This window comes from Drosophila virilis, chromosome 4 (genome assembly GCF_030788295.1).
Source record: "Drosophila virilis strain 15010-1051.87 chromosome 4, Dvir_AGI_RSII-ME, whole genome shotgun sequence".
Lineage (NCBI taxonomy): Eukaryota > Metazoa > Arthropoda > Insecta > Diptera > Drosophilidae > Drosophila > Drosophila virilis.
Window position 1 is genome coordinate 10,732,222 of NC_091546.1, and position 26,564 is coordinate 10,758,785.

The 26,564-nt window shown below is 35.0% G+C and overlaps 4 protein-coding genes across 8 annotated transcripts; 1 reads left to right on the plus strand and 3 right to left on the minus strand.

Annotated features, from left to right (window-relative positions):
• Positions 1-35: 35 nt before the first annotated feature.
• Positions 36-775, minus strand: osi (electron transfer flavoprotein regulatory factor orsai). Its single transcript, XM_002052149.4, has 2 exons — positions 643-775; positions 36-502 (listed from the first exon to the last, which is right to left on the minus strand). Exons 1-2 carry the CDS (start codon positions 682-684, stop codon positions 266-268), a joined length of 279 nt encoding a protein of 92 aa, XP_002052185.1. The 5' UTR covers positions 685-775; the 3' UTR covers positions 36-265.
• A 237-nt stretch (positions 776-1,012) lies between these two features.
• Positions 1,013-1,763, plus strand: HINT1 (histidine triad nucleotide binding protein 1). Its single transcript, XM_002052148.3, has 3 exons — positions 1,013-1,159; positions 1,219-1,360; positions 1,418-1,763. Exons 1-3 carry the CDS (start codon positions 1,119-1,121, stop codon positions 1,685-1,687), a joined length of 453 nt encoding a protein of 150 aa, XP_002052184.1. The 5' UTR covers positions 1,013-1,118; the 3' UTR covers positions 1,688-1,763.
• On the minus strand, positions 1,727-2,728 carry LOC6629037 (rab-like protein 3). 2 transcript variants are annotated; one of them, XM_070209232.1, is made up of 3 exons: positions 2,572-2,728; positions 2,391-2,488; positions 2,026-2,125 (listed from the first exon to the last, which is right to left on the minus strand). In XM_070209232.1, exons 1-3 carry the CDS (start codon positions 2,630-2,632, stop codon positions 2,120-2,122), a joined length of 165 nt encoding a protein of 54 aa, XP_070065333.1. In that variant the 5' UTR covers positions 2,633-2,728; the 3' UTR covers positions 2,026-2,119. The 2 variants fall into 2 exon arrangements, with proteins under 2 accessions (XP_002052183.1, XP_070065333.1); XM_002052147.4 differs by having other exon boundaries at positions 1,727-2,488; positions 2,572-2,727.
• Positions 2,729-3,075: 347 nt separating this feature from the next.
• On the minus strand, positions 3,076-26,448 carry Syt1 (Synaptotagmin 1). Of its 4 annotated transcripts, none has more exons than XM_015172886.3 (11): positions 26,372-26,448; positions 24,891-25,206; positions 19,808-20,045; positions 19,480-19,739; positions 19,327-19,416; positions 18,051-18,245; positions 17,804-17,980; positions 12,136-12,250; positions 10,493-10,626; positions 7,734-7,964; positions 3,076-7,280 (listed from the first exon to the last, which is right to left on the minus strand). In XM_015172886.3, the coding sequence occupies exons 3-10, from the start codon at positions 20,025-20,027 to the stop codon at positions 7,758-7,760; spliced, it is 1,398 nt and encodes a 465-aa protein (XP_015028372.1). In that variant the 5' UTR covers positions 20,028-20,045; positions 24,891-25,206; positions 26,372-26,448; the 3' UTR covers positions 3,076-7,280; positions 7,734-7,757. The 4 variants fall into 4 exon arrangements, with proteins under 4 accessions (XP_015028372.1, XP_015028369.1, XP_015028374.1 ...); XM_015172883.3 differs by having other exon boundaries at positions 12,136-12,244; positions 19,327-19,422; XM_015172888.3 differs by having other exon boundaries at positions 19,327-19,422.
• Between the last annotated feature and the right edge of the window lie 116 nt (positions 26,449-26,564).

Sequence of the window (26,564 nt, forward strand, 5' to 3'; positions counted from 1 at the left end):
AAGGTTATCAGATAATTTGTCAATGTTTGCGCGTGTTTCTTTTTGCTTATCCAATGACTGTTGCTCTTTTATTCAACAATAACTTAAAGTTAAACATTGACAAGACATTCGAAAATAACAATTAGTGTTTGCATGTGTGCTGGTAGCTGTGTGTGTGTGTGTGTGTGTGTGTGTGGGGGGGGGGTGTACATTTGGTTTCGTTTTCTCAATTACAATAAAAACAAAAGGTGTTTATGTATCATATTCTCGTTTCTGTTTCAGTCCTTCAATTCGCATTTCCGCTTTGCATTTCATTGCAGCTGTAGCGCTGTTTAACGCTGCGATATTTTTTCAGCGAGTACAACGCCTCCACCTCCTTGGCGAGATATCGTCCCTGTGCCAGCAGAGCGACAATCTTCTTGGGATCGCGCTCATCCTTGTTCTTTATGAATGCATCGTGAATTTGCTTGCGAAACTTTTGCGGCCCATTCAGGCCAGGGTAGTCACGACCCAGGTATTGTAACTGCAATGGAATTTACGCAATCTTAGTATCGATGCCCCTCCACCGACCCCTTGCCTAAAGCTGCGGCTGCTGCCGCTGTTACAGTGCACTTGCACGTGGTACAGGCAGTGAGTGGCAAGCTAATTGGCAAATATACTTACGTGCTTGTAGAGAGTGATAACTTTGGAGCGCAGCCCTGACATCACCAGTAATGAAAGGTATTTGTGTAACTGTTAAATGCAATATATAAACTGTTTTGTTGCTTTATACTCGCTGCGCAGATGACCAATGCCGAAGGCAGTCGTGTGACCGTTTATCGAAAAGTTGGTTATCTCCATTAAATGTAATCGATAGTTCATGTCAGCATAAGTTGGCAGCACTTTGCAAAGATTATCAACAATTTCAAAATATTTGTGGTGTTTTGCATTGATTTAATTTTATTAATTACAAAAATATTCGATTCACCATTTAATTTCCAATATCATTGACATATATTAGTTCGACGACAAAATGTGCATGTCACTTATGACGTAATTGGCAGCCCAAACGATAGTTTGCGCAGTAAAAGAAACCTTGTATTTTCGATAATGCACGTTGACAAGTAGCTACTGAACTTCAGTTGGCAGCACCCTTATCAATGTTCGTGTCCGCCGGCCGGAATTTAAGTGGGCTCTTTCGGTAAATACGCAAAAAAAAAGAAATTATTTTTTAAATTTATTTCATCCTAAATTTCATAGTTATCGCAGCATATCAACTACCTGCGCCAGAATGGCAAGTGAGGTAGAGAAGGCGCAGAGCGCAGCGGCATCCGAAGACACTATTTTTGGCAAGATTTTACGCAAGGAGATTCCATGCAAATTTATCTACGAAGACGAGAAGGTCGGTACAAAGGGCACATTTTGTCTATTCAGTTATCTTCATTGCACTTTTGTTTAGTGTGTGGCATTCAATGATGTTGCGCCCCAGGCGCCCACCCATTTTCTGGTAATACCGCGCAAGCCAATTGCGCAGCTTTCTACGGCCGAGGACGGAGACGCCGATCTCTTGGGCCATCTGATGCTGGTGGGCCGCAAAGTGGCCAAGGAACTGGGTCTGGAGAAGGGCTACCGCGTGGTCATTAATAACGGACAACATGGCGCCCAGTCCGTTTACCATTTACATTTGCACTTCCTGGGCGGCCGCCAAATGCAGTGGCCACCTGGGTAGGAGCTTAAATGGCTGAGTTAAAGCGAAACAGAAAAACGCTTTAAAGAAATAAATACACCTTATTAAAACTAAAAAATTCAAAATGTACAAAATATACAGATAGAAGCATGTAGATTCAGTAGCGTCTGGCTGGAAAGTATTGCTTGAAGTCGACGGCATTGTTGAGAAATTTTCGCAGTTTGCCCTCGTTGCGAGATTTCTCGGCCAAGCTGTCGGGGTCCAAGCAATTAAGTAATATCTCATCTGCACCCAATTGGCCGGCAATGCCGCCCGAGCGACGTAGCCGGCGCGTTTTCAACATATCCAGTTTGGTACCCACCACTAGGATGGGCACGTGGCGACGTTTTAAGATGGGTCGGAGCCGCTTGTGGCGATGCCGACAGATCTGGCGCAGTGGATGATACAGCAAATCGTGCAAATTGTCATGCGAGCTCATATCTAAAAGATCGTACACTAATATAATGCCATCGATGTTGCGAAAGAGACGATTCCTATGCTCGCGCGGCATTCGCATCGAGCTCTTTAAATCGTAAAATTCCACAAAATATGGGATCATGTCACACGCGGCCTCCGCCCTGCGACGAAACAGCTTACACGAGGAGCCAAGGCGCTCGGAGCTGTGCGAGGAGCTGGGCGACGAGGACGATGTCCACTCTGGTGTGGGTGGCATCCCTTTATTACAGGGATACTCGTGCAGGCGTACCTGCACGTTCCACCAAGCGTCGCCGACGCTCCTAGTGGAGGGCGTGGGCGTGTCAACGCTTCTGGCCAGCAGATCTGTCAGCCGGGACTTACCAACGCCTGCAAAAAAAAGAAAGACGTTCGATAATCGGATCCCATATATTGAGAGAGAGAAAGAGAGAGAGAGAGAGAGAGTTACCCACCTGCTTGGCCGAGCAGCAATATGCGAGCTGTGGAGACGTGTTTGATTGTTTGTTGCGCCATTGTTGTTCCAATTGACTTGAGTTGTATTGTAAATATATAACATGCCGGCGTGCTGTCAAATCTTTGCGCAAAACAAGCCAACTTCGATCATATTCTAAATTTAATTGGAAAAAAAAGTTTGGCGGTTTTGCATAAGAATTATCGAAATTCTGCCGAACATCTCGATTTATCGCAATTCGATTCCGATCGTATGAGATATCAATGTGAAAATGTCCGATTTGTTCAATATTATATAACAAGTTTTTTTTTTCTACAGTTAATATGTATATGACTTGATTCGGATATAATTTGCATTTTGAAGCACAGACTTGGGCAATCATGACGTCACAGTGTGACTGCCATTGCGCTAGACCTTCGTTAACAGTTCTGTATTGCAATGCAAGCCTGCAAGTTGGCGCGGAATTTGAATTCATGATGTTCTTGAAATAAAACCAAATAAGAAGTAGTTTTAATAGTTTCAAACATTTGTTTATTCTTTATAAACGTTTTTCATTTCATGTCATTTCATTTGTGTGTTCACATCAGTGTGTTTGTGGTATAATATATCTACAGACGCCGTTGTTCTGGGTGTGCGGTTGGAGATCCGCATACATCTGCTATCTTTTTTTAAATTCTTTATATATTTGTTTTTGCTTTGAAATAAAAGTATATACTTCTTGCATGCAATACAGCTGCATCATAATCAATAATATAATTCAATCGCATTTGCTTTGCAGTTATTCAGTTTGCAATTAAGTTTGGTAAGAGCTTTTAAAACATATACTTGTATGTATTATGCATGTGTACTATTATATACGATTTCTTTTTTGTCCTTTTTATTTTTTAGTTTTTATATAGTAAATATAATTTTTTTAAAATTCGAAAAACAGCTATAAACAGTTTATCATAAACAACAAAACTCCGAAACGAGCTTAATGATGTGGGGAATCGCATTTTGCGACTGTGGTGAGAATGTGTGACCAGTTGTTTTTGGGTTTTGACTACCGCTACATGATGTAACTGTACGTAGTTGAAAATGTGTTAACTGATGGATATGCCCAAATAACGGACCACATTCAATATAGATAGATGTCTCAAACAGAGCAACCTATTTATATATGGGATAGGTAAGTATGCATAGTTATGTTTTATATAGATATCTATATATATGTATATGGTATGGATATTTTTCATACTATGCGGTGCTGTAATGATTATGTATATATCTTCGTTTTACTGCTATTCTGTTTGGTATATATAAAATTATGTTTGCTATTTTTCGTAGATTGTTTGCCTGGTATGCATGTATTTATGTAAATATGTATGTATGTTATGTATATTCCATATGGATTTGCATATAATGCGCACGCTATGTGGCCTTTAACTTATAATTCAAACATTGCCCTATATTTTGGTTTACCTATTTTTTTTTATACTTATATATTTCTTTCTTCTTGCATTTGCTATTCTTACATTTTCGCCTAACACACAAACATACACGCATACATGAATGTATGTAAGTGCAATTTTTTCTGCCCGATCTAGTTCACAAAGCGATCCTCAGGTGCGCTCTATTTGTAGTATATATTGTTTATAGTTTTGTTATTTATGCTTTTCGTATGGTGTTGTTAAATGCATTTATGCCTGATTTATTGAATATAAATTACATACATAAATATCTAAAAATAAAAATACATGGACATCTACAGCTTTTGGTATTTTCGTTTCGTATTTTATTTTTAAATATTTTTTAACTATTTTTATTAATACTTGTTTTTTTTTTTGGTTTTTGATTTTTCGTTTTTTTTTTATTTTTTTTTGGTTTCCAACTACTGATTTGTGCTTTTTGTGATGGCTCCTGCGCTGCGTTTTTACCGCTGCTTGCATTGAAAACGTTGCGAAATAATACAGATACATGCATACACTTTTGTATGCCTAACGGTATGCTTAACGGTATAGCTAACGGTAATCATAGTACATCCATATTTATAATACATACTGAAGTGTACGCTTTTTGTTTTGGTCAGTTCATGGGTGGCTTTGTATGGATGTGTGTGTGTGTGTGTGTGTGTTTGTGTGTTTGTGCTTGTGTGTTTGTGTGTTTGATTATGTACATGTAGTCAAGGTATGCACACTGTCGTATAAAATAGGGGACAGCGTAAGTTGTGTAGAATAAAAATATACCAAAGTAAAGGAAAACGCAAATGAATTTCTTTTGATAATATTTATATATGTATACGCACACACACACACACATATATATATATGTGTACATATGCATATAGATATAAATAAATTAATATTTTTATATGTATATCATTTGCTTTTATTCATACATCAGTTTAAATCAATAATCAACATCGTTTTATATAATTTCATATAATTTGTTTAATATTCAAGTATTTTATATATATATATATATAGTTTGTTCTTGTTTTCTGTTGTTGCTGTTGTTTTGGTAAGTTTTGTGTCTTTGTTTAGTATTGATAATTTGATAATTTACAGTAATTATTTGGAAAAGCAAAGTACGTATTCTTTGTTTGGGGTTTATTGAAGAATATTCGTTATTATTTTTTTTTTTTTTGTAGAATTTGTATGCCTGTTTTTCAGAACATTTTGTTCGTGTAATTTAGATGAATTATATTACATAAATATTTTTTTTCTTGGTATATTGGTATAATCAGTTTGCATTGTTTTTGTGTGTGTGTTTGAGTTATTTTAGTTTTTGCCGTGGTGAACATAACTACAAACAGTGTGAAGGGAACTTGTCGATCCCGATCTACGCATTATAATTATTACATATAATTATTATAAATGTAATATACCATTTTTAAATATTTTTTACAGGACAAAAACATCTAATTTAATAGTTAATTTTACTTGCATTATGGAAATAATCAATAATATTTATGGCCAGCTCTCCTTGGAATTCTTTCAATTAAACTTGTTTATATTTAGCCATATTTAAGATTGCAGTTTTCATTTATTTAATAATATTTGTTTTTTTATTTTTGTTTTTAATTTTTTTTTACTTTTTGCCAGTTCATTGAAAATACCAATTTAGTAGGTTTGTGCACAGGCCGCACAACATTATAGAAGTTTATATATAAATGTATATTGTTAAGATTTCATGTATATATATATGTATATATATACTTGAATATAATATAAATAGTAATAACTATTATTGTTCTTAATATTTCTTGTTTTAACATTGTTTTCTTTCTTTCTTTTTTTTTTTTGTCATTTTTGCCTTGTTAATAATCATTTAATTAGTATGTATATATATATTTATATATATTTTCATTAGGACCTAATATGCTTTTCCAAATTATCAAATATGAGAAAGTTAGGAGTATTAGAAACCTTAAGAGTTCGACATAGGGCAAAAGCAACTCAAAGGAAATCAGTTATAAACAATAGATAAGCTTATAGATTTAGAAGTTTACCAAAGAATATCATAAATCAGGTTCCATAAGGGATGAATTCTTCGATATAAGTTAAGTACTTTAAGGTTTAAACTGATGATATATTCCATTGAAATCACGCTTTAAAGTTAAACTTTTGTTATTTGCTTTTATGTTTTTGATGTTATTTGTGTTTGTTCTACTTATTCTTCTTTTTTTCTTTTGTTTTTAGCCGATTTGCCAAACCTCAGCATTGTGTATACATAACATAAGTCTATGCAAAGGTTATACATAAATTGTTTTATATATATATATATATATATATATATATATATATATACTCGCAATATATTTATTTTTTCATATGTCTGGCATGTACTCTCATATATGTTGATGTTTATATACTTACACAGTTACAGTAATACATAATGCTCAATAATTAAATATAATAAATAATTTACATAACAGTTTATTTTCATCTTTTGTCTTCTGGTAATTATTAGTTGTCATTAGGTCTAATATTTACTTCATCGATTTACTAATAAACTTTAAACAGCTTTTGTTTTCCTTCAAAGTCAAATGAAAGCTGGCAAGAAAACTGTTTTCATATAGACGCTTGACTAGTTTAAAATGTTGTTTAACTTAACGTTTTAAAATTATGATTTAGTTTGTTGTTTCACCGTTAAGTAAATGTCTGCATGTATATTGAGTATATAGACTTTATCAATTTAATTTTTAACATACTCGTAGAATTTTATTTTCTTGTCGTTTTCATTTTCATTTTCATTTAACTATGTTTTGTTTTCATCTTTTATTTGAATGATAACAATAATGTTTGTAAACATGAAAACGGATAAATGTCTTTAATTGGAAATAAATTTAATAAATCTAATTAATCTCTCGTTTTATAGATGGACAAAAAATTGTTTTTGTTTTTAGGTATAAAAATGTGATGGATATTTAACTTAAACTTCTAGATTTCTCTGAATGGAGCGTTTTTTTTTTTATATTTTTTCTTCCTGTTTGCCTATCTCATTTGTTGATGAATTGCGCAAAAAAATCGATTTGCAATAACTACGATATTTATTTTATTGATTGTTGTTGTTATTTTGTGGGTCTTGAGGTTCTTGAAGATCAATTGTAGCTGATGATCCATACGATTTCAATGTTGACGGTTTTCTTGAGTTCTCTGGTTTTACTTCATCTTCAATATGTGTATGTACGTGTACTTTATCCGCATGATACTAAGGTGTGCTGTTATTCTATAATAAAATATATTTATTTTGAATACAATTAAATAAAATCCGTTTCCAAATTTAAATTATATAATCTATATTCAGTGCTTAATAAATAAACGTCTTATTATTAGGATCAACAAAAACGTCCCAATTAAAACTGGCGTTCGATCCATAATACCTGTAAGTTAAGCTCTGCTAAATAAAACAAATGTCTGGCAAATTGCTGTGGGATTTGAGCCGGCGTCTGCTCGCTTGTAGGTCCGACGCAACAAGTCACACAGTCGCACTTCTTCAACCGTTTTCTCCAATTGGATATTCAATTCAAAAACCCCTTCTCAGTTCCCATATTTGAAGCTATTACAGAAAATACAGCTTTCTAGGTATTACTACTTGGACAGTTCATTGAACACCAGAGAGTCAGGCAGTCAGGACAAATAGTTATATATAGAAATAATAAGATTCTGTGTTGTGACCAACCTGGAGTTATCAGCAATGTAGCGTTTACTTCATATTCTTTAGTATTTCGTCAGTTTCCTCGGGATCCTTCAGAGTATGCCATTGAGCTATGGGCCGACGCGGGGAGGCCAGCATGTCGGACCAATGGCGCAACTCGGTGCCGGTGCCCATGCAGCCAAGTATACAGCGTCCAATGGGCTCAGAGGTGCCAATACGATCGTAATCCACAACGGTAACAACAAGACAGATTTTCTAAAGATTTTCCAAATCCGGTTGCAATAGCAAAAACATTGCGTTAGTCAGTGTAAAATAATTGATCAATTATTATCTAAACGGTCTCTTTCTTGGGGCTGCTATGCGTTGAGCATAGAACTTTAAGATGGAAGAACTATTGCTATTATATATTTTCTTTTTTTTTTTTTTTTGAGAGAGAGAGTTATACGTGTTCTGTTTTGTGGGTTAAGAGGAGGGAGGGAACTGTTACTGTTGACAGGCGACACTACAAACTCTGTATTAGAAAGCATTATACATAGGCAAAGTTGGCACTAAGTGTAGTGTATTTTGCTAGGGGTGCTCTGTAAGAACATGGTGTAGGTTAAGATTGGAAGAGTTTCGGTCTGGAGAACCGAATTGCCTGTGTAGCCTTTCAATTTTGAAGTTCTGTCAGCAAGATTACAGTTCATTTGTGATTTAAGGTGAAGAGCGTAGGGGAGAGCGTCCCAACAAAGTTAAATACAAGCTGAGGGGGTTCGATCTAAGGGTGGGCGACATATTTTCAAGCATTACAAAAAGCGCCATTAAATACAATTCTAAAGTAAATGAGTTAAAGCTGGGTCCATGTTTTGGATGGTTTTTGTTTTTTTTAAACAAGCATTGCATGCACTTGACTAAGCTTTACAGAAAATAAAAAAAATTTGTCATGATAGATAAATAAACATATTGTTAGTTTGTTGAAATGAAAAGCGTATGAGTTTTGCCCTCTTTGCTGGTGGTTTAGTATATAGCTTATGTTAAAATGTACACATATAGTTCGCCTCTGTGTTAACCTGGGCTAATGAACAAGTTACTTTTCTTTTTATTGTTTTTATATAGATATAAAATGCTTTTTGGTTGTCAACATTTAAGCTGAAGCAAAAAGAAAAATGTTCATTAAATACGTGTAAACGAAAATGTATAATATTCAATCCCATTTGTCGTACATATTTCCTTCATTTCTTGGTCAGATAATACAATAACGTTTGCGTTTCTACTTGTTTTATTTTGATTTTTGGTGGTTTGGGGCTTGGGGTTTCCGGTCTCGGACTAGCACACGTAACCAGAGTTCTTTTCAGTTTTGGATGTGGTACTAGATGTATGTATGTTGTTATTAGTATTCATATTGATACGCTATACTTCTCTTTTGCTGGTGTTCATTTTTATTGCATATATCTTTAAACTTGTACTGTATATCTTGTATTTTGTAGTACTGTAGTTAAGTTGTGGTGGTGGTGGTGGTGGTGGTGGTGGTGCGATTGGTTAATTCGATATTCAAATCAGAAGACAGTGTCAAAATAATGTACCCGTATATTGTGGTGCATTATTGACGCCGCTGACGAGAGTTTGCGATAGTTTGTATTATGGAAAGAGTAGTAGGTAGTTTATAGGGTTTGTAGTATTGTAGTTAAAAGTGAGTGTGTTTTCTCTTTATCAATTATCGAATCTCTTATGTATATCCTTTCCATGGATCGTGCACTGCATTGCGAACTGCTCTATGCGTACACGCGGTGTATTAAAGAGAGGGGGCTGCACTACTGCTCCCTCTCTCACTCTCTCGATCTCTTTTTGTTGCGTATTGTTTAACTACGGGTAGACTGTGTGGGTGTTTCTCAGGCTTTGCTTGAGAGTCTGTAGTTGTTACTACGAAGCGGAACAGACCTAACCTACGAGTTGTCATTGTCTGTGTCAAAATCAACATCGAACATATACAAATAGATATATTTTGAAAACCAAATCAGTTGAGAGCTAAGCATGAACTTAAAATTGTTTATTAATATTTTTAGTTTCTCAATCAACTACAGAACGTAAAAGCAAATCAGGACAAGATTGACTTTCGCAAACAACGTGCTGCGCTCAGCATATATTTTGTATTATTTACAGCCGGCATGTGGGCGTGGCAGTCGTTGAGCGAAGTATATATAATATATATATAAACACAAAACATAAAGCAAAAAGTGTTTTTTTTTGGTTAAATACAACATTGAACATAGAATACGTTTCGGTTAATTTGTTTTTTTTTTTTTTTGGGGTCACACATATAACAATTAATTTGATTAATCGAGTAATTGGTGGAATTTTGGAGGTTTTCGGGCAATACGAAAGTTCTTTGGCCAACCGTTTATTTGTCTTTAAGAGTTCTTTGAGTAAAAGTGACATTGTTGTTTTTTGTTTGGTATACGAATACGAGTATTCAACACATGTAATATACAATACGTGTATACATATGGTGTATATATATATATATAAAAGGATAGTTATATTAACAACAACAATTGCACGAAAGAGGCTAGTGTGTTTTATTGAGGGAGGCGGGCTTGTTACTCAAACTTGTTTAGAACATGTTTTGGTTTGGTTGATAGTTCAGAAAGGACAGCTTTGGTTACAGTTGACAGTAGGTAGTAAGTAGTAGTAGTAGTATTAGTAGTAGAAGACGTAAGTAGAGTTAGGTAGTAGTAGTAGTAGTAGTTGTAGTAGTAGTAGAGTAGTAGTAGTTTTATAGGATAGTATAATACATTCTCGCATACTTGTATTTGTTCAAATGGTACTTCAAATGAGAACGACTCATTATAGTAAGGGTTGAGGGTGCATTTTTTGATACTTGTCTTCTTCTTTTTCAAACGTTTGCCATTTTGCATGATTGCAATTTTCACATATGGATCTATAAAATAGAAAAAATTGAAAGAAAGAAAAAGAAAACATTTTCTTTTATAATAATAAAGTAAAAAAATTGAAATTGATGAGCAGTTTTTTGTTTAGCTTTTGAAATTTTTGTTTTTAAGTTTTTGACAGCTTACACACACATATAACGAAAAAACGGTACATAAAACGGTACTTTTTTTAAATAATATATATATATATATATTATTGGTTATAAAATAGTTAACAAATTGTACTTCAATAAAAGAAACAAACGATTAAAAGACCAGAACAAACGAAAGTAGAAACTTTGGTATAAACAGGCCAATCCCATGGAGGATGTGGCAAATATATAAATAGTTAATAAAGTCTTATATGCTTTTATTTGTTAGCATTTAAGGTTTCATCGCATAGAAACGTAATCAACATATGGAAAATCGCAAGAGTTACAAAGAGCTTATTAATATTATATCAACAAAACGATATGGTATTTTTCTCGCTTATCGTTCATCGGTAGTTATCGAAAAAGTTTGTTTCCACTTTCGATTGCCTGCTCTTGAAAAGAATTGTTGAAAATTGTAAAATTAAATATATTTAGTTATTTGGTTAACGAGTATTTTAGAACATGGGAACTCTTGAAACTCAAGGCATACAACGACAAAATCATAAGTTACGAAAATATATAGTTATAGTTCAAAAATACAAATAGTCTCATCATCAGAATTTCAGATCGAATATCATTAGAGCATGGAAAGAATGTCAATTGCTTTTCCAAAACATACTTGAAAATGTTCTTTTGTTTGTAAAAGCCTAGAAGAACTTGATAACCCTTTTTGGGGTTTGTTTGTTTTTTTGTTTTTGGATATATTCAGCGGCAACGTTTTGCATTTGGCCCCTCACTCGGTGGGGTCCGAAATAGTTAATGCGAGTGTTTGAATTGAAATTATGTATTAAGTAGAATTAGATTACATGCAAAAGTGAAGCTAGAAGCAAGCGAATTTAAATGTACCACTAATTTGAGCCAGAGCCATTAGAATTTAGCTGCTGCCAGGCATAAGTTGAAAACTGTGCAAATTTTAGTGATGGTAACGTTGCCAGACGAGAATATATCCATGGATTGGTATTAAATGATATTAATTGATTTTTAGCGTACGCAATATTACTTAAGAGAGAATATTATTATAAAATAGTATGCAAGTGGTAAATTTGCGCTAAATTAGTTGAAAAAAATCGAATGTTGCGAATTGACAAAAGTAATTAGGGAACAAAATTTGAATATTTTTGCTCTCTGCAAACGTTGCCTTGCCGTTTGCATTTCTTCGTTTGATCTTAACAAAGAAAACCAAAAAGTGTACTCAAATTATTAATCAGATCAGTAACAAAGCAATACCAAAATTTAATCACACTTTGTTCTATACGAGTATGCACATAAATAGACTCTGAAGCGTTGCCAGATTTGCGAAATTAATCCGACTCATTGGAGCAATCGTTGTTCGCAATTTGGCAACGCTTTGGTAGCACGTTATATTACCAGACAATCCACCGACGTCCATTTTCTTCAAGTTCTTGGCCTCGAGAATGACAACCGTCAACTTTCCAGCGGTCGGCACATAGCGCAGCGAGAAGCAAATGTCACCAAGCTTTTCCTGTTGTTGTTTGACAAATAGTTAGAATAAAACAAAACATTTTCGTTTAATTAGTTCATTGGTTAATATTCAATATGAGTACACAACATTGAACACTTTACATAAAGTCTAAAAAAGGTACATTTAATAAGATTTATATACGAATATATAGTAACTAGTCGCAAAAGGTTTTTAGTCGGTAGAGACATGGGCAGGGCCATCAGAATCCCCAAAATCTGTTTAAGAACCATTTGACACTTTGGGCACACTCTTTGGTATTTCGATAACATTTGATTAACAGAAAGTCATCGATAGAAATAAAGGGAGTTTTAGTTTGAAAGATATAAAAGTTAATCGCAGGCCCTACTAGAAATCAAGATTCATAGAAAATAATATGAACTTTTAGTTAGAATCCCGTCGAAGATCCAAGGGTTAGTTTAAAATCTTTTCAACAATAAGCCAAATCTCCATAGTTGTTGAATTTATTTTTTTATTCAACTGCGATTCAATTTGGCAAACATGTCCTGTAGCGCTTAGATAGGCTCGATGGAGCAATAATACGAACAGTAATCGATACATATGTAAAAACAAGGGTACACACACAAGATAAACATTAAGATATTTTTACCCAATTCACATGAAATAAGGAAATACTCAAATAGATATATCATATATATGGCTTACAGGGATATATTGGTAGATGGCACAGTACGAAGTGCGGAGTATACAGTTATTTTATAGTTCAACAATGGTTACATTAACTTTATTGATAGTTTAATATTGACACAAAACGAAAACGTCACAAATAAGTACATGGAATTACATTTACTGCACGTCTTAGAGCTTCGATTTGGTAAAGTATATGTCTGTATATATATATATTTAAATATTGTTGGTGTATATAAGTATATGTGAATAGAACTGAAAATTGATTATGAAATTAACCTAAACAAACGAAACAAACTTATTTACTTTTATTTGCGTGTTGTTTCTTTGTTGCTGTTGTTGTTGTGTTTGTTGTACGAGTTGTTATATAGAGTATTGTTGTAGACTTACTGTTCATAATAGATACAAGTCATAACGCTTATAGACAAACTCTTTTCGAATTGTTACTTATGTATATCGAGTCACCCAGCTCAAAACCAACGGCGCAAAAAGCAAAACGGATATTTATATATGTATATATAGTATTTGTTTCTTGTATTATGTTTAAAAGAAGCAAACCGAATTTGTGAGTTGATAGAGAGATAGTTTTGAGATATAAGACAGCCGATTCGTATAATATGTACAGTTTGGCTACGTTCTTTGGATAACTACATGTGGGCCCGTGGCCTCAAAAAGTACTTAGTATTTAGGAAATCAAACAAAAAGAGAGAGAAAGAGGCGAACGAGCTAAATTTGTGAATATTGTTTAAATCTATGTACATGAAAGGCATCACAGAGTAATTAGTTATATATTACAATTGAAAGAAAGTGGCACATGAATTCGCTAGCATTATCTAAGTATTATAATATTAATATAAACCCTTGGTTGGTTTGCAACCATTTGCCTTTGTTTGGGTTTGAGTTTCAGCTTCAAATTTTCGATTTGGATTTGGATTCGATTTAGCAAACTTCTATTTTAATGATCGATTGGGAAATCAACTGCCAATTGTTTGATTCAGTTCTCCAAAGCCAGCAATTTGTACAAACTAACCTGGGATTTTGTGGAATATTTTGTGTGTTTGTACTATATAAAACATGTGTTCTTTTGAATAGTTATAGTTAAATTAAATTTCTTTATATAGAGAGCGAGCGAGCGAACGAGCGAGCGTTATATAGTAACAGAATGAGACAGAGGAACAGAAATAGAGAGAGAGAGAGAAAGAGTTTTTGAGTAGTCACTTACCGCTACTTGGACTTGAGTTTGAATTTGAGTTTTTGAATTGAAAGTTTTGGCTTTGCATGGGCTTTCAAAATGTCTCAAGACTTGAATGTCGAATGTCGGGTGAATTATGTTTATGCTGACCAGAATATAAAAATAAGATTGAAAGTATATAAACAACTCAATAAATTATATGTGAAAACAAAAATAATAGTAAATAAACATTTGTCGATCATTTGTTTATATATATTTGTTTCTGACTGTCATCGAAGCTCTGCTTAAACATTACAGCACACAAACAAGTTGCAAATCATAAAAAAATTGTTATATAATTGCATTATACACTAATCAATCGGGCGAGACAGCGATAGAGTTAAAGAACCAAACACAAGAAATTCCTAGTAATCAAATTACGAAAGAAGCATTTTAACAATTACCTTAGAAAACATAAAATTTATTCACGCTTTTACAATCGCATGTTTAGAGTTTAATCATTTTATTAATGTTTCTTTTTTAAATTTATTTTTAAATTTTGCTTGGTTTTTTTGTTTTTGTAAACTGAACGAAACACAAACACAACGAAAATAACTTGAACACATTTATGAGGACAACAACCAAAGCAAATAACGATAATTATGAAGTTTCTCCCAAGGAGAGTATCGATACTTACATGTTTCCGATTAATTCAGTGGGGTTCCAGATGTCGTTATCGATTATGAGATAAATTGATTCGAGTAAAGTAGAGTTTTGATATTGATTTTTTTTTTATTTTTTTAGTTTCAATTTGATTTTTTGTATAGTTGCAATTTGGTGAATTTTGAGTCGATTGTATAGATTTTTGTTGATTGAATTTTTTTTTGTTTATTTTTAGCGATACGTTCAAAAATAATTAAAGAGAAAAATGAAGAGCATATTAAAGATTTTTCAATTGCAGTTCCATTAAAATTTTAATAAGTTGGCAAATTTGAAAATAAGAAAATGTTTTGCTTCAACGAATTTGATTGTGTACAAGTTGTTCGCGTATCTGTGTGTGTGTGTGTGTGTGTGTGTGTGTTTATGTCTGCGTGTGTCTTTGCTTGTGTGTGTGTGTAGTCAAAAGTTAGTGTAGAGTACTTATTAAAGTTGCATTAATGCCTTAATAGAGTATATAGTCGGAAGAGTATAGTTTGTAAGCAAAAACATGCAGTTTGGATTTTCTTGGCTTGTGTCTTTATATATGTTCGAGTATATTTCAGTTGCTAAACTAGTTGCTTATAATAAGGTATTAATGATAAGTAAAGTTTATAAGGCATTTTGTTGTATACCATTGCAGTTAATTCTATCTTATACAAGGGACAGTATATTCTCTCTATATATTAAGCTATCAATTACCATTAGATATATATATATATTCTTAATCAGACCCCTACATTATAAAGCTGTCATAGGCCATATCGGACGAATATGATGGGTCTAACCTCTTTGCTTCTCTAGATATGTTGATCAAACTTCAATTTAAACAAACTCCATTTAACCTAAATGTTATAGGCATCAGTCTGTTTTTGTTCTCTCAGCAACTGCGAACTTCACAGTTCACCCTTCAAATCTACAAAACTCTTAGCTACTTATACATATTATAGTAAATATTTATATAGTAATATTGAGATGTTACTGCAAGTGTATAACATATTCGGCATACCGAAAGAACTATTTTTTTTCCTTAACTTTCTTTTGTTAGTGTTTAAAAGTTTTGCATTCGCAGGCGAAGTGTTTATGCGTTTTGTAGATAGTTTTTCTGTGTACTTGTCAGTTACTGGGCGTGTGTTAGTGTATTTGTTTTGTTTGTATTTCATTAGTTGGTCCAATTTAAAATGACTTATTTTATGTGTGAGTTTTGGTTGGGTGCAGAATTTTTTCGCTACTTTAAGAATTATATGCAATAAGTTAGCTTAGTTTTTTTTTTATGGAGCTTAAAACAGTTCCAATCACGGTGCAAAAAGATGGGAAAGTTGTACTTAGCAGACAGGGGAAGTGTGCAATGTTAAGTGGAAAATTTGTGTCTAAAGTTAAAGCTTTTTATCTCTCTATTAGCAGCATGTCTATATCAGATATAGAAAATCTGTAGGCCAATCATATATTATATATATTTCTTATGCCATGCTGTTTGCTGTTTACAGCATTTTTATGCCACAAATTCTCTCAACAAAATAATATTGCAGTGTAATTATTTGCATTTTGGAATGCTAAACAAGTTCTTATACAAACAATTTAATAGAATAATACAAAAATTCAACTACAATATTAATGATGCGAGAAAAGATGCAGACATAAGAGAAATTTGTAGAACGATGCGCAACTCTCAAAGATTCGTATGGGATATTAAATAAGATAGATTATCTTGGATATAGTACAAAAGGTTGGGTTAGCAGGTGGTGTGTTTGTTGCGTGTGGGTGTGTGTGTAGTTCGATGCATAGAAATTATTGTTCTTATTATAGGATGTAAATATATTGATATATTGAAATGTTGGAGTGTTTACAAGAGCGACAGACCAAAGAGACAGAGCAATTTATATTGGATAAAGAAAAACTAAACGAATTGGGTATGCATAGGTGTTTATTTTTTTATTGGTTTTTGGTATTTGTTTTTTTGTATTTTCTTTTTAAAAGTTTAGTATTTTTTCATTGTATTTACCTTCTACAAAAGTTCAAGAAAACAAGAGTTTTATTTTGTAATATATTTATGTATGTATTGAAACAAATTTGTTGAGGGGGAATTGGAGAAAGAGAAATTGAAGAGTTTATATTTCAGTTGTAGTTATTTGTACTTTGTGTGTTTGGTTAAAGTTTTCACACAAACCAAAAAGAAATCATAAAGCGTAAAATTCATAGATTGAAAAATGTGCAAAGAAATCAAATTCAGTATTCACAATCTTTCATCAACTTTGTCAGCAAAGTTGATCAAAAATTTACGGAGCTTGTTTTCCATGTTGTCTTTGTTATTGTTGTTGGTTTTGTTATGGGATTCAATGGAGCATTACAACTGTAATATATATAGTATATATATTTAAAATTGATTTTTATTTATATTTGCATTTTGAACTGGGTGTATAAAAGTTGAATAAAAGTTTTGCGCATTGCTGTCTGTCTTTGTTGTTCTTTGTTATTTGTTGTTGTCTTTGTAAATTGTTTCTGTTGTACTTATGGACAGAGATTGGAGCTGGGGTAAATACTTTACTAGAGCCGACACATAATTCAAATTGAACTTGTTTAAAATACAAATATCAAGTTGGTCTGTTGTGAAAGTCTTTATGGTAATGCGAATTACATACACACTAAACACAATTTTGAGGAGTTCAGATTGTACTGAATACTTTTTATGCATGTCTAGATTACATAAGTCACACGCTTTTTTTTTGATTTTTTTTTTGTTTTCTGGTTTCTGTTTTCTGTTTTCTGTAGTTTGTGGCTTGTTCTGTGGGACAAAGTAAACAAACCCAAATATGAACACAAAAGTATAAGCAACAGTTGTTGTTTTTTGTTTTTGTTTGATCCAAAGTTAAATCAAATCAATTTAAACTAAATAATTGACACTTAGAGGCACATTTAGTTTGTGAAGTACGTATACATACAGAATGGAAATACCAGGTTAAAACCGCCCTTACCCCCATAACAAAAAAATTATTTGTATATTTATAGACTGTGAGTGTTGCCATGGGCCAATCTCTACGTACCTGTCCACCTTCACCCTCAACGCTGATCAGATCACGCCATTCCTCAATGGTTTGTGCCAAGTCGATGGTACACAGCGGCACCTTCACCTCGCCGATTTGGTCGTGTTTCGAGAAGCGGTCAAAGTCAAATATGGCGAATACGAGCGTCTTATTCATGGCATCAGCATAGGGTAAACTCTGCAGGCGAACTCACAGTCAATGTCTAGCACCAGGTAAGGTAGCTCCAATGAAAATTTGAATAACGAACCTTGAAGGTGAATGTTTCATTGAAGACCGGACTCAACGTTTTGCGGTGCACCTTTGTCTCGAACTTCTTCTTCTTATCGGGCAACAGATATACCTTCACATAGGGATCTGAGGTACCGCCCATGTCCAAGGCGGGCAACTCCTCGGCCTGTATAACGGTTACGGCCAAGCTGTTCGAATTGAAGTCGTATTCAAGCTGCAATATACACATTATAGAATAATATCCGCAAGTGCGGTATTCGTTCCCATAAAGAAGAAAGAGACAGAACAAACGATATTAGTTAAAGCTTTATATAAAATTTCAGGAATATTCAATGTGTTATGGGTTTTGTGTGCTGTATTCGAATTTAGTGCAGTTGTGGCATAGTTTTCAAAATACGATACTTTTATTACATTTACTACAATTTTAAATACTTTTTTAAGATAAATCGTTCTTAGACTTTTCTTATGTCAAATAACATTGCAGCTGCTGGTACTTGAGCATTAGCTTTATCCTGGGCGACGTCAAAATTCCGATAAAATATTATCAGATTAAAAAAGTGAAACCTATTTCAACTGATTTCAATAGCGAAACTGTTGAATTGCGATCATCCTCAAGCTTAAAGCTTCAAGCCAGATAACTTAATGCGCTTTTTTTATTTTAAGTGTAAAGACAAACTGAAGTGCTATATTTTTCTAATCATAACTTGAAAGCACATTAAAGGTGCAAACCAGATAAAATAAGTGAAACTTATTTTCCATTTAGTCAAAAGGTTAACTGAGAAGCTACTTATTATTGTTCTCTAGACTTAAGCGTTTGGATAAGTCTAACGCTTCAGTACACTATAAAGTTCAAACTTAACTTTCAGCTGATGTCAATTGACGATAAGTGTATAAGATCTTTATTTTCTTGTGCATTGAAAGTATTTAAAATAATAATAAATTGTCTAATACTAATTTAATATATTCATAGATTATCAAAAGAAGTTTCTAAGCGAAGTTGTATGAATCACTTGTGTTTTGACCAATGCAAGAAATGTTGTGAGCATGTGATTAAGTTAAAATAGGCAAAATAGTTTATAGATTGAGTACGTATTTCTGGCACACTCGACGCGACTTGAGTTTACTTGACTTGACAGGTGTTACCTTTATTTATGTAAAAAACAATAACAACAACGACAGTGCATTGACATTAACTATATCTGGTATTGGGTTAGTTGGATTAGTTGAGAGCGTGTTGCAGGCCATTTGCAAATTGAGTTCAGTTGATTGTGAGCCATGTAAGGCACGGATCTTACCTTGAAGTTAAGTCGCCCCAGCTTCTGTTCGCTCTGCTTGTCCTCTTCGTCGCCTTCTTCGGCATTTTCGGTGAGTTCCTCCATATCAGGCTGAACCTAAAGCATACCAGAACCCAATAACTACTAAGATTTGATGGCATTGCAGATACTTACTTTCTCTTTATATGCCGATCCCAATAATTGTACCGATTTCATATCGACACCCTTCTTACCCTTACCATCTTTGGTTCTTCGCTTCTTGAGGAATCTGCGCACACAGAAAAATATAATACCAAAGACGACGAGGAATACGAGTATTATAATCGCCACCACGCCCCATGTGGGCAAACCAGTGCGTTCAGCAATCGCCTCGGTGACCACTTCGCCAGCATGCTCAATCTTTTTGATGACCGGCACGGAGGTGGTAGCAGCTTCTATATAGAATAATATATATATATTTTTCCAAACCAAGATTGATCTTGGTACACAATGTGGGACTCACCCTCAGCCTCTGTTGTTGTTTTTGGTGCTATTGTTGTTTCCACTTGTGCAATTCTTTGACTCTCGGCTGCCTGCTGTTCCTGCTGCTCCAGTTCCCGAAACTTGGAGTGATGTGTCGTTTCTTCTATCTTCTGATTGGCCGTCTCCAAATCGGCCGCCGGCTCGTCACTCGACACAGGCGCCGGCTCTGGCTCCGTTTCCGATTTTGCATTTGGCGGCATATTGCACTGTGGTTATTACTAGAAAAACCAACAAAAATCAAGAAACTTGATTGGATCTTAAAATTGTCAAAGTATTAACAAAACCTGGGTATAATGATTAATTGCTTAACAGAACTTAACCAAAACTAACTAACCAAAATTGGTTTTGTATATTAAGTCTCTTTCTTATTGAATACAAAATTCTTTTGATTCCAATTATACAAGTATTTTCATGCAAACTAAACCGTCGAAGTTTTAATATAAGAAAAGATATGTTGCTGACGGTCGTGAAGATTTGGGAGGAGAATACATTAGTTAAGATATACTTACTAATGCAAACATTGGTCAACTTTTGAAAGCATCAACAACTAAATTAGGCTGCTTTGCAATCAAAGTATCGGAGGGTCTAAGAATCATATTCCCATGAGGATGCAGTACTTATACAAATTCCGCATATTTTGTCTATTACTTTTCCACTTCGAGCTACTTTTTCATGTTATAGCACCCATGTCTGTTTTTTTCCAGCTTCCCTAGCGTAAAACTATTAGCAAGCAGTTTCTGAAGATCTTAAATTTATTCCAAACAATGTCCTAACTCTATTTAAAAGAATGAGGAAAAATATTTTTGTTTTCTTGTTTTTCTTTTGCCAATCATCTTTTAAAAATAGCTTCAACAAAGTTCAGCGAAGAAATCCTAGAAATGTCGCTGGCAATTTAGCTCGGCATATCCTGGAAACATTAGAAATGCGCCGAGGGCGCCGACAGTTGGCGCAGCAAGTAAAAGTACTTATGTATAGCATGCCAAGGACACGCACTCATACACACACTCTCGTACAGACTATCAGCTTTCCCGACGCGCACGCACACTTACATGCACTATATCAGCTTTCTCCACGCACACATACACACACACTTGACAACAGTTGTATATCTTGAAACTTTTCTTCTCTCAAAGTTAATTTACTAATTTACTTTACTTGGGTCCTCTTATTCGCTTTTTATTGTTATTCGTATTTATTATTAATAAAATAACTTTTATTTACTAAAATAATTTTATTCGCGTTTAATTTAAACGCTTTTGTATATTATGTGTGCTCGCATAGCCTTTGACCTTTTGGTCCGGAGCCTTGCGCTGGCTTTTTCTTTTAAGTTGCTTTCATATTTCTTTGATTGACAGTAAGCTGAGTGAAGCAAGGACTTGGACTGACATTGTTTGAGATAAACTTATCATAAAATAATTGCCCAATTAAATGTTGTATTTGATGCCATCAGAGCTGGCAGGCTTTTATGGTATAGTATTTAACTTGGGTATTGGTAAATCTTTGCTATGGAGCAGAATTTATTTTAGTTTTTGGAATATTTTAAGCAGCTCCTTCTTAGAAGGCGCCGTTATAAATTTAAAAGACAATATTCAAAATAGTTTGAATATATTGTTAAGATAAGCTGCTTCAAATTCGCTAAGTTGAAAATTGACATTTCCAGCATGTCGTATACGTAATTTAGGCTCACAGTGGCCGCCAGTTGCTTCTTAACGAGCTGTGCTAAGCTGCTGTCGCGGTTGCTTGCAAGCCAAATGACGTCAAAGGCAATGGAACACTCAACCTATGCCTTCACACTTACACACACACACACATAAAGGCAATAAGCACACCCACACACTCACACAGCCTCGAGCGACTTTGTTCATAAATATGCGTGAAATTTAAATGAGCGGGCAATTTTAATACAAATGCCTGCTTATTTTGTATGAAACTTAATTGGTGGGCGGCTACTGGGCGCAACACTTGTATTTACCATATAAGACGCAGTATTTTAAAGCCATTTGACAGGCTTCCGAAAGCATTCGAGTCATGTACTGGCCACGCCCTTAAGCTGCTGCGGCAAGTGTGGCGCCGTTGGGACCCTGCAGCAGTTACTTGAGCAAATATTGGCGACAGCTTTCGCAAAATCAATAAACTTAAATGCTTAGTCCTTAGACAATTTGAGCCTCGGCCCAGCAGTCAAGTGCTTCCAAGCCAAGGCGTGACTCCCAAGCAAGCAGCGGTGTCAAGTTGTCGGCAGTTGGGCTAAGTGCGTTGGAGATTGGGCTTGAAAGATGAATTTAGGCAGAGAGCTTTGAGACTTTTTTGAATGAAGCTAAATAAAAGGATCATGATATCTATCAAGCATCAAGCATGGCTAAAGTAGCAAACGCATCAATGGAAAAGTACGTATTTCAACACACACGCCTGACTGCATTGATATTTGGATTTCTATCTTCAGATATATATTATAAGCAAGGTCGAAGGTAACATAATATTTAATTCTGTTTTGTAAAACTCTCTCCTGCTTTGCCTCTTTTTGCACTCTAAGCACTTCTCGTTTTCATTTGAGCACACATGAAATATTAATGCCACAAAAAACTCCTAGGCAAGACGATTTTGACCCTTACAAAAAGCTTCCTGGAAATAGAAAGCCATCTTAGAGTTTGCACATTCGGTACGTGATATTTTATTAATACTGCAAATCACAAGCTGAATAACGATTTCCATAAAACAGGCCAAACGGCCACCGGGAAAATATTGTAAGTAAAATGTGGAGAAAATGTGAGAATACTGTCATAAAACAGCAACAAAAGAGACAGTACCACGATTTATAGTCGTTGTGTACGCTTCAAGTGGGCAGTGCATCTACGAGATACTTCTTTTTAGTAGCAGCACACACAGATACACGCACTCACATACGCACACGCATGCATTTTACTGTCGCATACATTTGCGCGCAACCACAACAATATTTGACATTTTGCCAGCGCTGCTTTTGTGCTTTTGGCTGCGTGCCCGCTCCCCTTCTCTTTCTGACTTTCTCGTTCTCTTTCTGACATTCGACTCACGGGTCAGCTAGGTGTACATTTGCTTGTGTGTGTTTTTTTATGATGTGCCTGGTGCCCATTTGTCTGGCACAATCTAGTAAAAAACGAAAAACTACGCAGTTTAACTGCGAAACGAGTGCCATAAACAATTCTCTAGGTGTTGCTTTTGTTTATATAAATTGGTTTTTATTATGTGACCAACTATTTCTTTAATTGAATTTTTTACGTTCTTAGCGCATAAAAACATTGCAGACTCCAGTAGACTGAGCCTGGTAAAACTAATTGGGAATTAAAAAGACATTAATTGCTTGCTCATTGTAGTCAAAGCTTATAAGTTTATTTTGCTTAAAGTTAGACAGATAAAGTTCGTTGGAGCTGAAACTGTTTAATTATAATTATAATATTCTGGATTTTATTTAAGCATATCTGAGGCCTCCGACTCCTTTTTCGTACACATTGTGCCCCCTTTCATGGGGTACTCGTTGGCCCAGCTGCATTGCACCTGAGAAATAGAAGCGCAAAAACTGCTAAAAATAGCAGCAACTGGTTGTCATTTAGATAAGGGGCAAATTCATTTAACGATAAGATAAATTGACTTCATAAAACATGCAGCAACGAGATACGTGAACAAAGCAGTGACAGGCACTCAAATTGCAGGTCAACGTCAAGAACTGACAATCAGGCTGTCAAAACAAATTAAGCTCTGGCCCAGACGCACGGCACAGCCGAATATTCCACCTGCGAACGCAGCAGCAAACATGACGCTGGCATGTTGTAATAGAAATAGAATTAAGTGTTTTTTTCTATTCAAGTGGGCGAGGAAAACAGGAAGGCGACCCTCAGTGAAGCTCAGCCATTAATTGTTAAGCTTCTTCATTCCCTGATAGCCGTTGAGCAGGAAACGGTTAAACTTTTGGCGAGAGAGCGCGCCAGAGAGAGAAAGAGAGAGACATGTGTTTTGCCTTGGCACTCTCCAGGTCTCTCGCTCTCCCTCTCTTTCTCTCACTGCGTTTCCTGCGCACATAACCCAGAGAAGGCAGCAAAATAAGTTAAAAGCCGTGGGTAGAGTAGCGCGAAAAAGAAACCCAGACGAACGGCTAACCAAGTTAAGATTGCTGAGACGACAGTCTCCCAGAGGCGATGATGATAAAGAAAACTAATTTTCCACATCATTATGCTTTTCGCTTTCATTGCTATCAATACTCTGTTATTTAGCTGCAATCTGTAAACGCTGCAATCGCAGACACACATTTCCCACGTTTATTGTATCAGGGTTCGTTTGAAAAATATATTTGGCATGGGCGTAAGGGGTCAAAAGTACGCACAAACTCTATAAGGCAGGCGAGTGTGTGCGTGTATATATATATACATAACTGTCACTCTCTGTTTGCTTCGGACGCAGCGTCGACTTGATTATTGGCAATTATGTGTGGTTTTTATATGTTCTACCAAAAGAGCCTCACACATAATTCGTGCTAATAAAATAAACGCTAAGAGCGTTCAACCTTTTCTGCTTCTTGCCTCGATTTTCTTAATTTTCTCTTTTATTTTTTGGCTCACGGCTCAGCTAATTAACAAACAATCTGCGAACAAAGAGCTGCTTAATTAGGTTCAGCTGGCCCTTATTCACAGTTTAAGGACACAGTCCCCGAGGCAGGTAGATTATCTCGAGCGAAGCTAGACGCATAGATTAAAAGCAACTCAATTTGTATGATAGACATAATGTATTTAATATGGGATGAATATAATTGTAAATAATTCTTTTGAAAATAAAAATATTTAGAACTTTTCTTATCCCAGACAACTTTTTACATAGGTTACCTTAATAGAATATTTGACTTACTAATAATCATTAAATGGGTATTAACTTAAGACCGATACTTAGGACAACACGAAAATGTATCATTTATGGTTTTAATTGTGTATTCCTATTATTTATACCTAGCTCTTATATGAGTATATACCTTAGTCTGTTCCTAAATGAATGTCCCAATAAGTATGCTATAGATTATCGCGAGTTTTATTTTCACTTACCTTTTAGTTAGACAATGTTGCCAATGTATATAAAAGGCGCAGACCAAAATAGTTAATTGTTATTAGAAGTTAACGTTGTTTTCTGTGTTTTTTGTATTTGTTTTGTTAGTTGTTCCTTGTTGGGCTTTGAGCAACGGTAAACGAAGCGTTAACGTTGGAACTTTGATCCGGCAGGAGGGCGGAAGGCTCAAGACGGTCTCAGGCTCGGGCTGCAGGCAGACGAATCATGTGAATGATGTGAGGGGGCTGAATGTGTGTTGTGCTGCTTGGCTAGTGAGGCCTCTGCTCAGCGCTAGTCTCACATGTAATTTGAACACTGTTGTTATCGATTAGCGATTTACAATTGATGATTTGCAGTACGATTGCGAATTTAATCGAAATGTTTTGTTGTTCAACGCGTGGTTAAATATATTTTTGTGTATATTATACCAGACGTGGAAGCGCAAGGCAAGCAGCAGAGAGAGCGAGAGAGAGAGAGACAGAGAGAGGGAGAGAGAGAGAGAAAAAGAATGAGAGGGCGAACAGAAAACAGAGCGTATACGTAATATTAAAAATACAATGGTATGCGTAAATATTGATAGAGCGAATCTCACTGCCCGTTATATGTCTATATGTGTGTGTTGTGTGTGCGTGTGAAAATGTGCTTCTGTGTGTGTGTGTGTGTGTTGTATGGTTGAGGGGAAGGACAAATTCGCTTTTGCTGCTTCTGCTGCTGCACGAAGACGTTGTTGAAAGCAAACTCAGGATAGAGATTTTCTTAGAGCCGTTTTTTTCTAGAGCTTTTCTCTTCTCACTAACATACACACGCACACTGTTTAGCTTGTACAATTTTGGTATTTATTTTGTCAAGTTATTAAAAACAATTTTCAACTTTTGTCTTAATTTGCGATTTCTTGTAATTTGGTAAATTCTAAAATCAGCAGCTCAATTTTCTTAGTGGGTCACGATGCGTAAAATCATGTGGAAAAATCAATATTTAAGCTAGGCACATCACACGCGTTTTCACTTTCAATTCAATTTCCATGATATGGGCCACCGTTCACAATATTCTGGCTGCATTTTTTCGATACTCGAATAATTATTGCAAACAATTTTCAGCAAGTGCAAATAAATTTGCTTAGGCAACTCCAAAAATTCTGATACACAAAAAATGTTCTGCTTTTTAGCACAGCGCGTGCCATCACACGCACACACACACACATACACAGAAGCACACACACACCCACACACATAGAGAAAAAGAGAGTGAGAGAGACACATACACACATACATGAGCACACGCACAACACTTTTCGGGCCTTCGTTTGGATTTTGCTTTATGTAATAGCTCAATTGGCATTAAATTTAAATATTTTAATTATTTGAATTATTTTTTCAACACTTTTACAAAAGAGAAAACCTTTGAATTTTGTTGCTATTACTATTTGTCGCTTGGATCTGCAAACATTTTACTTTTGTTGAATTTTTTTCTATTCATTCACCTTCAGTGCAGCGCTTTTCACTTGCAGTCAACTTCCACGGTCGATGTTCATTCGCGTTTTGGGCCACACAGTCAAGGAGCAGCGTGGAAAAAGCCCTCAGACAATTTTCAGTTGCCAGCGAAAAGAGCGAAACGGGTCTGGCATCGATTTTGCGTTGGTGGCCAGCGGGTGGGCGGTGCTTGGCCGTGTAGAC